The 13,801-nt window shown below is 40.6% G+C and overlaps 1 protein-coding gene across 6 annotated transcripts in view; it reads left to right on the top strand.

The window, feature by feature from the left end:
* SLC8A1 (solute carrier family 8 member A1) overlaps nucleotides 1-12,379 on the top strand; it is a 442,687-nt gene extending 430,308 nt beyond the window's left edge. For all 6 annotated transcript variants that reach the window (XM_043468408.1, XM_043468407.1, XM_043468405.1 and 3 more), the window contains one exon: nucleotides 8,976-12,379. In XM_043468408.1, coding sequence (XP_043324343.1) covers nucleotides 8,976-9,352 — 377 coding nt within the window. In that variant the 3' untranslated portion in view covers nucleotides 9,353-12,379. The remainder of the gene's footprint in view (nucleotides 1-8,975) is intronic.
* Nucleotides 12,380-13,801: the final 1,422 nt, after the last annotated feature.

The following is a 13,801-nucleotide window of genomic DNA, read 5'->3' as shown; positions in this document are numbered from 1 at the left end:
ATATCATTTGCAAATATTTTCTTCCATTATGTGGGCTTTTCATTTTGCTTACGGTTATCATGACTGTGCAAAAGCTTTTAAATTTAATTAGGTCCCATTTATTTCTGTTTTTGTTTCCATTACTCCGGGAGATAGTTTGAAGAAATATTGCTGTGATTTATGTCAAAGAGTGTTTCTCTTATGTTTTCGTCTAGAAGTTTTATAGCATCCAATCTTACATTTAGATCTTTAATTCATTTTGAGTTTACTTTTGTATATAGTGGTAAAGAATGATCTAATTTCAGTTTTGTACATGTGGCTGTCCAGTTTTCTCAGCATCATTTATTGAAGAGACTGTCTTTCTACATTGTATAATCTTATCTCCTTTGACATAGATTAATTGACCACAGTTGCATGGGTTTATTTCTGGGCTTTCTATACTTTTTTTTTTTTTTGTGCTACTACTGTACTGTATTGATTACTGTAGATTTGTAGTATAGTCTGAAGTCAGGGAACTTGATTCCTCCAACTCCATTTTTCTTAAGATTGCTTTGGTTTTAGGGTCTTTTGTGTCCCCATCAGATTTTGAGACTTTTTGTTCTAGTTCCATGAAAATAAATGCTATTGGTAATTTGATAGGGATTTCATTGACTATGTAGATTACCTTGGGTAACATAGTCATTTTCACAATATTCATTCTTCTAGTACAAGAACATGGTATATCTTTCCATCTGTGTCATCTTCAATTTCTTTCATCAGCATGTTATAGTTTTTGGAGTACAAGCATTTTGCATCCTTAGATAGGTTTATTTCTGGACATTTTATTCTTTTTGATGTTATGGTAAATGGGACTGTTTAATTTCCTTTTCTGATCTTTTGTTGTTAGTGTATAGGAATGCTAGAGATTTCTGTACTTTAATAGTGTGTCCTCCAACTTCACCTATTTATTGATGAGCTCCAGTAGTTTTCTGGTGGCATCTTTAGGATTTTCTATGCATAGTATCATTTCATCTGCCAACAGTGAAGGTCTTCCTTCTTTTCTAATTTGGATTCTTTTTATTTTTCTTCTCTGATTGCCATGGCTAGGACTTCCAAAACTATGTTGAATAAAACTGCAAGAGTGTACATCCTGATCTTGTTTCTAATCTTAGAGGAAATGCTTTCAGCTTTTTACCATAATGATATTAGTTGTATGTTTGTCATATATGACCTTTATTATGTTGAAGTACATTCCTTCTGTGCCCAATTTCTGGAAAGTTTTTATCACAAATGAGTGTTGGATTTTGTCAAAAGCTTTTTCTGTATCTATTGATATGACCATACGGTTTTTATATTTCAATTTGTTGATGGGGTAGTTCACACTAGTTAATTTGTGGATATTGAAAAAATCTTTGCATCTCTGGGATAAATCCCATTTGATCATGGTATATGATCCTCTTAATGTTTTGTTGGATTTGATTTGCTAGTATTTTGTTTAGGATTTTTTGTATCTATGTTCATCAGTGATATTGGCCTGAATTTTTTTTGTGTGGTATCTTCATCTGATTTCAGTATCAGAGTGATGGTGACATCATAGAATGAGTTTGGAAGTGCTCCTTCCTCTGCAATTTTTTGGAAGGGTATCAAAGGTTATGTGTTAACTCTGCTCTAAATATTTGATAGAATTTGCCTGTGAAGACATCTGGTCCTGGACTTTTGTTTGTTGGGAATTTTTTAATTACAGATTCAATTTTAGTGCTTGTAATTAGTCTGTTCATATTGTCTATTTCTTCCTGGCTCAGTCTTGGGAGATTGTACCTAAGAATTTTTTCATTTCTTCTAGGTTGTCCAATTTATTGGTGTATTGTTGCGGCTTCCACTGTAACTTCTTTTTCATTTCTAATTTTATTGACTTGAGCCCTCTCCCTTCTTTCTTGATGATTTTGGCTAAAAGGTTTATCAATTTTGTTCATCTTTTTAGAGGACCAGCTTTTAGTTTCTTTGATCTTTGCTATTGTTTGTCTTTATTTCTGCTCTGATCTTTATGATTTCTTTCCTTCTACTAACTTTGGGTTTTGTTTGTACTTCTTTCTCTAGTTGCTTTAGGTTTAAGGATAGATTTGAGACTCTTCTTTAGAAACAAGAACTTTAGAACTGAATTCAGGAAACAGAACTTCTAATCATTATTCATTTTTGCTGGAATCAACTTCTTGACTTAGCCATGCTTTTCTTGCCTGTAAAATAGGCATAATCATGACAATTTAGGGAGCTGATAAGAAGATTAAGTAATATGGATTTCAGAGCACTTTGTAAACTGAAAGTTGGTATAAGATGCAGGAAATTATTATTTACACTAAAATCAACTCGCAAAATGTCAAAAGGAATAGAAACCATCAGAAAATGAGAATGGAAACTTTTCTGACCAGAAAGGGAATTTTTTTTTTTTTTTTTTTAGTTTATCATGTAGTTCCCCTGTGTGCGAGGCATAAATAATATTTCTATATTATATATTATCTTTTATCTCATTTAGGTTATATCATTCAGTGATTTGAAGTGATTTTGCCTCCCCCCAAGCTGGGTATAACTGAGTTTTGTCTGTCTGGTGGCCAGGACCACGTCAGGGGGTGTAGCAGGCAGCTATCTGCTCAGGAAGACTTTAGGCATGCTATCTGCTGCTGAGGAGGAGTGTGTGCCTACCATGTTGGGTATCTGGCCTGAGGTGTCCTAGAATGGGATCCTGTTGAGTGGGGCCAGGTCTTGGTGAGAGATGGTGGTCTGCCCTGAGGGCTCTCACGGTGAGCACTGCCCAGAACTGCTACTGCCAGTGTCTGCTCCCTCGTGAGCCACAGCCGCCTCTGCCTCCACTGAAGGAGACCCTCCATCCTAGCAGGGAGGCCTGGCCCAGGCTCTTATGAAATCACTGCTTTTTTCACTGGTTCCTGGTACACATAGACCTGTGCGCACCCTGCAAGAGTGGAGTTTCTTCTTCCCCCAGTCTTGTGGAAGTCCTGAGATCAAACACTGCTGGCCTTCAAAGCCAGACTTTCTGGAGGCTCCACCCCTGTTGCCAGACCATCAGTCTGGGAGGCCTGATGTGGGACTCTGAACTTTCACTCCTGTGGGAGAACTTCTGTGATATAATTATTTTCCAGTCTTTGGCTCGCACCCCCCACCCCCCGCAGTGGGCGTGGGACTTGATTTTATCACAACTGTGCCCTCCTACCATCATAATAATGGACTTCCTTCTTTGTCTTTGGATGTAGGGTATCTTTCTTGTTAGGGTGCAGCATTTTTTTGTTGATAGTTGTTCAGCAGTTAGTTGTGATTTTGGTGTTTTCCTAAGAAGAGGTGAGCTCACATCCTTCTTCCTCCACCATCTTGTCTCCATCCTGAATCCCCACAATGTCGATTTTGTTGACCTATGTGTCAGAGCTATTCCATGTGTTTTCTCGACTAATACAGGGAAGGTACCACTGTCCTTACACAGAGGGTGAACCGAGGGCTCTGTGTAGTTGGTTAGTGGGTCTCAGTCTGGTTGGAGAGCTTTAAGGAATGTCAGTGCTCGGGCTGCATTCTAGACCAAGGAAATAGAAACCCAGAGTAGAGTTCACAATCTGGTATTTTTCCGAAGCTACCCTGGTGATAAAAATGAGTAGAAGCAGGTGTTCTGACCTCCAGCATGAATCCTCTTGAACTTTTGACTTACCTCTTTTCTTCTCTTCTAAGAGTAGGTCAGTGTCATTGTCTCCATTTCTTTTTCAGGGACAAATTTTTATGGGTAGACATTTTAAGTGTTTTTCCCCTTTTGTAACTCCTCTAACTGGTCATTAATCAATCAAACATCAGTAATTCCCTGATCTCTTAAACTTCACTTGGATGCCAAACAAGGTTTCTTTTCATATGAGCCAGTGAGGTGAGTTTGTGTATGTAAGTAAGAAGTTTGGGTTTCATATTTACTGAGGTAAATAAATATTACAAAGACAAAATCTTGTTTAAAGTCCTTAGTGACAGAGGACTTAGTACATAAGTAAAATTTCCATTTGAATTCTCAAAGAGTGAAACAAAAAGTGCATAGAAGAGAGGAAAGAATAGAGAGGAATATATGTGTTGTTTAAGCAAGGATGTCTTTCAGTCATTAGTAAAATTAGGGCCATAAACCAGATCTCTGGTGTCTTTTTATGACTTAGAAAGTGAAATTCACTCAGTCAAGTCTGATTCTTTGCAATCCTATGGACTAGAGCCCTCCAGGCTTCTCTGTCCATGGAATTCTCCAGGCAAGAATGCTGGAGTGGATTGTCATCCCTTTCACCAGGGAATCTTCTTGACCAAGGGATTGAACCTGGGTCTCCTGCATTGCAGGGGGATTCTTTACCACCTGAACCACAAAGGCAGCCCTTTTATGACTTAGGTTATATAGAATTTTCAAATAAAAATCTCTGATTTTAAGAATAATTTTATGTTCTACCACATTTTTAAATACCTAGGACCATAAAGTTAATATGTCTTTAAGGGGAGTTATAACTTCCCAGTAGTTTAGAATCATTACAGTAACTCAGAATTCTGGACCACTTATGGATTCTCTTGGGATCTGGCTCTGTTGTATTATAAAAATAATTACTAATATTGAGCACTCATTAAGTACTAGGTCTTGTTCTTGTTAATTCATTTCCCTCAAAACCATATAAAGTAGGTAAATTTCTTACCTGGCAAGTGAAACAGCCAGAATTCAGCTAATTTTAAGTAAATTTTCCTCATTCCTTGGCCTTTCATAGTTACCATGCTTGAATTGGGTTTTTTAAAAAAGACTGCAGCACAGGTAGAGGGTGGGGGACTTCATGGCCAAGCTGCCCCAGCACCTCTGTCAAACTCGCCCAAGCATTTATAAAAATGCATATTCCTGTGTCTTTTTCTCAGAGAGTCTGATTAATTGAGCGGAGGGTAGAGCCCCAGATCTTTCAAAAACCAAAACAAGGAACTCCCAGTGTTTTCAGTACACACTTGATTGACATTATGCACAGTATCTGAAACAGTCCCCCCGCCACCAGTTATTCCATGGCTGTGCTCATATAAATAGTCACTTACGTGATTTGAAGTCAATAACCGTGCCAACATTTCTTACCTATTTTTAAGAGCTCAATGACTCTGTGCTGTGTGGTTTAACTTCACAAATACTGGCACACTTTCATCACTGGCAAAATCTGAAGGTCTAGACATCACTTTGAATATTTCATCTAGGTCATTTATTCTTTTAAAAGGAGATATTGTCATCATTAGTCAAGTTTAAGGGTAGACATGTATAGACACCTGCAAAAAAGAAAAATCCCACCAAAATCATTTATCTGAATTTAGTATTGTGATATATTCTATGTACCACCCAACAGTAAAGTTAGGAAACCAGAATCCGTGAGTGCACACAGAAGAGCCCAGAATGTCCCCTTGATGAGACTTCTGTCACTACTACGAGGAAGCTCTGAGCCCCTCATGTTGTCAATAATTCACAGGTGCTGGGAGACAGCAACCCTGCCTCCATAAGCAGGCTGGACTTCAGTCAAAATTACTGTCAGCATCAGTTCCTGAGCACAGACCACTTGAGAGTTGAACAGCTGGCCCCCAGCATATGCTAAGAGTCAAGGCAAAGATTAATCATTTCTGGGTGGAGCTATACATAACAGAAACCCTTCCTGTGACCTGCAGGGTTCTAAGAACCATCCCTGTTACAGCAGAAATGTTTAAGACTTAGTCATAGGTAGCGATAAAGTTTGAGAACTTCAGTTTAAAAAATCATTTCTGGAGGAAAGGGGAATGTGTTGACATAGTCCTGCATATTGACCAAGTGACTTGGCAAAGGCCAGATCCAGAAAACAAGCATGTCCTGACTCTGTAATGTGTGGTTTAATTCCAGCCACACTGCCTCCCAAACATATCTTTCCTGTTAGTGATTCACAGTTACAGGGACCGAGGAGGCAGGATCAAAAGTCTAAAACTCTACAATTAACTTTAAATGTATTAGAATTCAAGGTGAGAATTAGAAATAAAAATCCCTATTATGTAGCTATAGTTATAAACACATATATAATTATCAACAATTACTTAGTTTGTAGCAATCACAATGGATATCTGACTCATATAGGTATGTATTTAGCAGTCTAAGTTCTGAATATGCCTGTACTGTGGCAACAGTTCTTGTTTGGATGTCACCCCGGGGAATGGCATTTGCATGGATTTTGCCTTGTTCAGCCACAAACAGGTCTTGGGCTTGGCATTCAGGGCCAGGCTTGGCAGGACCTCATCTACAGTCTGTCATCTGCCACTCTGTATGCTAAGCAGTGGTCAGAGAAGGTGGTTTGGGGAGATTCCATCACACTTCATTTGGAACAGAGTTGTCTCTGTTTAAGTTCAAGTTAATAGTCTGGATTTACATATGTTTCTACAATTTTCCTATACAGCTTTTGAATTGCAAAACAAAGATCTGATTTAAAAATCAAGTAAGTAAAACCTACCTTGCTTAGAGGCCCAAACATGTTTCATTTATGTGATAAGCTAATCACTTGGGTTGCTAACTTTCAGAGGCATTTATAAATAGGAACCTATTATTATTAGGACTCTCCTGCGCTATTCACATTAATGGGCTATTGGAAAAAAATGACTTGAGCGAGAAGAAATCCCTGCAGACCCAGGAGGGCCCAGTAAAATCTTTGATGTTGCGCCTCATTCACTCCTGGCACAGCAGCAGAGATGCCTCCCAGAAAGGGCAGGGTTTGAGTGGAGATGGGGCACCCAGGCAGCCTGGAGAGCCACATACTATGTGCCAAGGGAGGTAAGCAGGCCTAGGATACCAGATCCCCATCCCTACAGCATGGCGGTGGGGGGAGTGGGAAGGCCCCGCATCACTAGCCGCCGCCAGCAGGCATGTCAGCACAGAATACCGTCTCACGTGTTCCTCAGCAGCAGCTGAGCTGTGGCTGTCCCCCACCTTGGACTCTCTTCATTTACATTCCTTGTTCAGCTGTCTGTCCTTGAAAATTAAAAGCCAAGTGACTTTTTTTTTTTTTTTGAGGCTGCTGCTGTGGCAGTTCCTAATAACTCTTAATAATGAACTGTAAGAGATGAAGATTTGTCTCACTTGGCTTTTGCTCGCCCGCCTCCATGGTGATCCTGATCAGGCTGCAGTGTGTGATCTCAAGTGTAACATGTAGCACCGGTCCCGCAGGACAGGATCGCCAGCTGCCTGCACCCCCTTCTTAGTTCTCACCAGTACAGGAAGGGGCCCTCTGCAGAAACCTGTCCCAGGTTTTCTGAGTGGAAGGAAAGGGGCAGCCTGAAAGGGACTGAGGAGAGGAAAATGTGAGCCTTCCTGGGGGGGAAGTGAGGTGTAGGCTGAGAATGGGCTCTGAACTCAAACAGATTTGGTTTCAGAATCCTTGCTCTATTGACAGACACCCTGTCCAATAGGCAGACTATCACAACATCACTGTTTCCCAGATTTGTAAAAATGGAAGAATAACATCTACTCCACAAAGGGTTAGATTGAGGGTTTGGTGAAAATATCCATGTAACTATGGCTGGTTCACATTGTTATATGGCAGAAACCAGCACAACATTGTAAAGCAATTATCCTCCAGTTAAAAACTAAAAACATATCTATGTAATATGGGTAGCACAGAGTAAGAAGTTTGCCTCTTTATAAAACATAGGTCAGACCCTATCTGTGGGTCCATCCCACAGACCCTCAAGGTTAACCAGTTCTCTTTCAGAAAGAAAGTGACACAGCAGATTCAGTAGCCTCAGAGGAGCCTGGCAGGCTACAGTCCATAGGGTCGCAAAGAATGGGACATGACTGAGTGACGTAGCACACACGCTGTTGGAGGTGGCAACAGAATGGCAACAGAGTGGAGAAAGCCATCCAGATATCACACATCTCTCTACACATATGCTTAGACCATGATACCTTGAAGTAGTAGCATTCCTGCCACTGCTGGCTTTGCAAATGTGAGTGCAATCTGACAGTTATTAATATTTATTCTAAACTGACTGTGCAACATATTTTGCAGAGGCAGCTGAAAGGACTTTGATATCAGTAACTCAGTGATCGTATAAAAAGGAAGTTGAATATCTTACAGGTCCTGTTACATTATTAATAAAGGGAGCTATTTGAGATCCGTCCTCACCTCACCTTTTAATAAACAGACCTGGGCAGCTCCATTCATGTTGTCTTCCCAAAACAACAAAAATAGCTACCCTTGCTTTGTACCAGAAACATAAGCATTTTACATTTAATAGCTCAATTTAACAAAAGCACTCTGAAGTGAGCATTACTATCCTCATTTCACAGATTAGGAAATTGAATCTCTAAAAACTAAGTAACTGCCTGGGGTCACATACTCACTGGCAAAGGAAGAATTTGAAACCCTCTGGCTTAAATGAGCACTAAACCCTTGTGCTCTGTTCACCAAGTCTAAGTCAGTTTTGTCCTACTCCTTGTAGAGAAAGGAAATGTGTGAATTCCCTAGCCTCAGAGAAAAGATGCACTCAGGATTATTGGTGAACAGAACTTTGAGGCCACCCATTAGGACACCAGGCATAAGGAAAGGTGAAATAATACAGTGAACAAGCATTTGCCTGAAGGCAGAAGGCCCAGGTCAGGCCTTAATGTGGCTTCTCCCTTGCTCTGTGATTTTGCACCCATTTACTTATCCTCTCTGAGCCCAGTATCCTCACCTCTAAAGTTTACTACCCTCATAGAATTGTTACCATCAACAAAGAACTGTGGTATCTGTGGGAAAAAGAGCCTGACCAAAGTCACCTATAACTCACCCACCACCAAGCCCTCGAGTCCTGTTACCTTGGGATCCTCTTGTTCCGACTACACAGGTGGGACTTGAGAGGACAAAGCTCTGTCCAGGTCTCGGGGTTTCCACCGAAGGCTTGATTCCAGAGTACCCTGCTGAAGCTTCCAGCACTCCACAGACCCCTGTAAGTGGCTGATTGTTCATTGTCTTTTTCTTCTTCCTCCTCAGACACGTTTGCAAGCAAAGTGGCAGCCACCCAGGACCAGTATGCGGATGCATCCATAGGTAACGTCACAGGCAGCAACGCGGTGAACGTCTTCCTGGGCATCGGTGTGGCCTGGTCCATCGCTGCCATCTACCACGCGGCCAACGGGGAACAGTTCAAAGTGTCCCCTGGCACGCTAGCTTTTTCTGTCACTCTCTTCACCATTTTTGCTTTCATCAATGTGGGGGTGCTGCTGTATCGGCGGAGGCCAGAAATTGGAGGTGAGCTGGGTGGGCCCCGGACTGCCAAGCTCCTCACATCCTGCCTCTTTGTGCTCCTGTGGCTCCTGTACATTTTCTTCTCCTCCCTGGAGGCCTACTGCCACATAAAAGGCTTCTAAAGGAACAATCAGATGTAGTAAATTTATATATATATACATATATATATACATAAAATTATGTATAATGAACAGAGGAAACTGGCATTTGTCATATCCACCCACCTGCTGATGGAATCCAGCTTCAAGAGCAGACTCTGTACTAGGGCCGGAGTGAGAAGGCATCACCTCCCGTTCCCAGGGGCATCGTCTTGTTGAACCGGGCATGGAGGCAGGGCCATCTTTGCAGCTCAGTCCCGAAGGGCTGTGTTCTCCCCGGGTTCATAAATCCTTAAGTCTTTGATTTGTTTTCTGTTTTTGCTTGTTTTGGGTCGGGGTTGGGAGGTGGTTGATGTTAGGGTTTGGTTTTGTTTTTGCAGGGGGAGGATCAGGGTTTGTGCTTCTCTTGTGGGAGGTGATGTCCAATCTCAATGGTAAAAATGGAAATCAGGAAGATGACTCTCCCTTTGCCCAAAAACTTTAAAAATTATTTTGGAGTAAGAAAGGAAACGGGCACTGAAGAAGAAAGAAGCATGTCTTCACTATATTACTAAATTTCATGCTTATCTCTGGAGCGGAACAGAGGTGAAGCTCCCTCCAAGAAGAAACTTGGGAGCTGGAATGGAGCCAAGAAGAGTTGTGGTTCTAGATACAGTCTGATATTTAAAGATGCTAGGCTTGGCACCCTTGTTCAACAGGTACAAAAACAACATGCCTAGATTCCCAGGAACATACAAAGTCCTTTCTTATCTCTTTAGCGCTGGACTGTGATTAGCAAGGCCCTGATTCTGATGTTCCACACCCACTGATTCCCCAGCCCTCCCATCCCAAACCCCTTCTCCTCCCCTTTACCCCTCATATAAACAGGAAGAATAACTCCATTCAAAATGCACATCATCCTTTTCCATTTGCATCAGTCTGTGTCCCATGTTGCTATTGCCTGGGATTGTCCATCAGTTCTGTTTTCCAGGGCATCAATGGCCTGCACACTCCTGTTCCAGTCATGACGGAACATTTGCTCCTCTTTCATGTGCCTGTTTGGGAATGTTGTTGTGATACCTGTTACACAGTGCATGGATGAAAAACAAATACAACAAAACAAAGCGTATCTGTATATAGTAGAGCATAGCATATACTGTTCTCCCATTTGGCGACATTGATTGGACATTGAAGACATAAGTGAGTTTTCTTTTCACCTGAGTTGTAACTTTTGTGTTGTTATTGAGTTTGGTTAGGGATAAAAGGAGAAAATGGCTTATTGTTCATGGATCTGCACGTTCTACGTGGGAGTTAAAGCTATTGAGAGGACAGCGGGCACGCAACAAAGTATCTTCAAGGAAAATTAGCCATGTGGTGCACATCAAAGCCTTGAAAACTCACCTGTTGGTTCAGGAAGGCCAAGGAGAAGGGCTGTGTGGAGAAGGGGATACGTTAGATGTGCCTGGGCTCTGAAAGCCTCCGTTCCTGGAACACCCCTGCCCCCAAAGTATTTATTTCACATCTGCTCTGTCTGGCACAGATGGTAGATAGTGCTGGTTTGTTCGTTTTATTTTTTTATGTAAAAGGCTATTCAGAGCCCCATTTTTTTCACCATCCAGACCCCTCTGATAGTATCTGCAGTTCCTGAGGAGAAAAGAAGCCATGGTGAGCAACAGGCCTGTCAAAGTGTGTCTTCTCTACATAGGGCTAAGGAGGATGTAAATCAATGAGATGATTAGTGCCTCTCTGGGAGGTTTTAAGCCTGGAAACGGAATGGCTCTATTTCACAATATCAAAGAGTATGATAAACCCAATGTTCCAAAGCCGTGAGTCCACAAATGAGGAAAAATGGAATGACTTAGGTCCCCTCTCAGACATTTCTCTATCCATAAAGAATCCCAGGCCAGAGACACCCCTAAGCCCTCTGTGTTGATTCAGATATACTTAACTGATAATAATTTTCATTTCTTATTTTCTCTTTGTCCACTTAGTAATCACAATCATTCATCATTTAATAAACACTGGGTGAATGAATAAGTAAATGCTGAGTACCCACTCAATCTGCCCAGTACTATGCTAGCACTTGGGGACTAAACATGGACCAGACAGCCCGGATCCCTATCCCGAGGGGGTTCACAGTTAATCCCTGAGTAACAGTTAACAGCCACATGGAAACAATGTGATCTTACAAGAAAAACACAATTGCTGAAATTCTCTTGCCTAGATGTCTAAAGATTTTCTTGAACTGAGAGAGTGTAAGGCGCAGGGTAGGAACAGCCGTCTGTGTATCCTGAGCCAATCTTGCAGATTCAATCTTGAATCTTGTACATTTTTCCATTTTAAACCAAGTAAGGCAATCCTGCTGATGACCCAACTGTCTGAGAAATCCCAATTAATCCCAGTTTTTATCTTCAGCTGATCTTTGTTGGACAGCAGTACTTTTCCATGCCCCCTGCAGCTATAATTTCTCACATCTCCTGGAGCCTCAGCCCTGACCTGTCATGGTCCAACGCACTGGTGGCATAGTCCTAACCCATTTTTTTCTGAAGATTTATTTAATGAAAAGCTAGCCTAGAAACACCAAGTAAATAGTCAAGGGATATGAGTTGTTTAAACATTAGAAAGACTTTGCACTCCTTTCTAGCTATATTTGGAATGTTAATAATCCCATAGCAAATTTTCACGGAGGATGCTAAGAAATCTTGACTGTTGGCCAATTTCAATTTCAAAGTTTTTTGGTTTGTTTGCTTTTTAAATTTTCATGTTATAGGGAAAGTATGATTCTGGTTGTTCAGGGTTGTTTTAGTAATTATAGTCATGTACAATTATTTCATTTTGTTTGATTATTTTATTTTGTGAGTATTGTGCACAGCTTAGGGGGGGAGGTGCACTAATTGTGCTGTTCCTTATAGATGGTACACATTATTGACACAGACAAATAAAGTTTCTAATGGTTTCTGATTTAATCACTAGTGATCCAGCATATTCTGTATGGAATGTGTTCTCTCTCCTCATTGTCATCTATTTCATCTTTTGTTTTCATGTTTTGAAGAAATAAAGACCCAAAAGGTATTACTGTGCCATTGGTATCTCATCCAAAAGAAAGAAAATAGATGCCCAGTCATCACTTGACAAATGTCAACCCTTGGTCATGCATTGTCTGCCTTTAATGTCCCAAGGGAACACAGTGTCTGACGGCTGAGATAAATGATACCTTATTCATCTAATTGTCTTTAAACTTTTCTTTAGAATTCCTTGTTATATTCATATATGGTCATGCATGAAACACTCTCCTATGTGAAGGTAATTTTCATGGATCAACAATTAGTATGTCTCCTGGGACCCAATCTTTGGTTTAACACGTCAACATTTACTACTATAACAGTAAAAGGGATAATTCAGTAACGAGACTAGCCTTGACTGTTGAGCAACTATTCAGCAAGATGCTGTGGCCCAATGATTCTAACCTCTTATAAGCTAATTCTATTCTTTCAAAGGTTCAAGTTCAAGCCTTCTACCAGTGGAGAGTTCATAGAACTTTGCTTTTACCGTTCATGGCATAAGCACACTAAGTTTTTCCTTATAATTTTTTCTTGAAAAGCATACCGTCTGTCTTCAGTTCTGAAGCTATTCTGATAGGTGACTGTCATCCTATTAGATTTCCTAATATATACCTTCCCTCCAGTGGTCTCACTGTTAATAAAAAGATCACCATACACAGAGTTTTATCCACAGGGGCTTGATTCATTGTTGATGCCACAGCCCTGTTCCTAACCTGTCAAAGTGAGACTCACCACTTTGTTCTGCATACACCTGAGAATGTTGTGGAAGCAATCAGAAAAGTAACAAATATCCTCTAATAGATGACGAAGTCCTGCATTCTCTAATGGTGACAAAACTTCACTTTCTCAATAATGTAAATCAGCTCCTTTAAGATTTCCTTCAGTGTTTCCTGACTCAAGAAATGAAATCTCTTTTGATTATGGTTTTCTCTGATAGTGGGCAGTTATATCCAGAGCAAGTCTTGGGTATAGTTTCACAACTTCAAGAATATTTGGCCATTTCATAATCAACCATGTACAACACTGGATCTTACCGTAATCTCCAAATGACACTTGGTTTTTGTTGTAGTCATCATTTCACGTGGCCAAGAGTAGTAAAATTGAGCATTTCAACTGATAAACAAGGGTATTACATAGACAAGACCTACAGAATCATATTTATCTTACAAAGAAAGAAAGGTGCTGTTATGAGTGGATTCATTAGCTTTCTTTCAGTTCTACTTACAGTTTTAGTAGTGGATTGCATTTCGGTTCTTCTTTTCAACCATTATGTTCCTGTCACTTCTAATCATATTCATTGTCTTCCATCAATGTGTATCAAGTGTCAGTTGGTCCTGCTGGTATTGCACCTGCAAAGACAGCATAGTAAGGGGAAACAATTGTAAGAGATATTTTTTAGAGCTTAATCAGGCCACAGTTAATCATCTCCCCA

Source organism: Cervus canadensis, chromosome 5 (genome assembly GCF_019320065.1).
Source record: "Cervus canadensis isolate Bull #8, Minnesota chromosome 5, ASM1932006v1, whole genome shotgun sequence".
In the NCBI taxonomy this organism is placed as follows: Eukaryota; Metazoa; Chordata; class Mammalia; order Artiodactyla; family Cervidae; genus Cervus; species Cervus canadensis.
The sequence above is the reverse complement of the archived record's forward strand: the minus strand, read 5'-3'. Positions and strand labels throughout refer to the sequence as shown.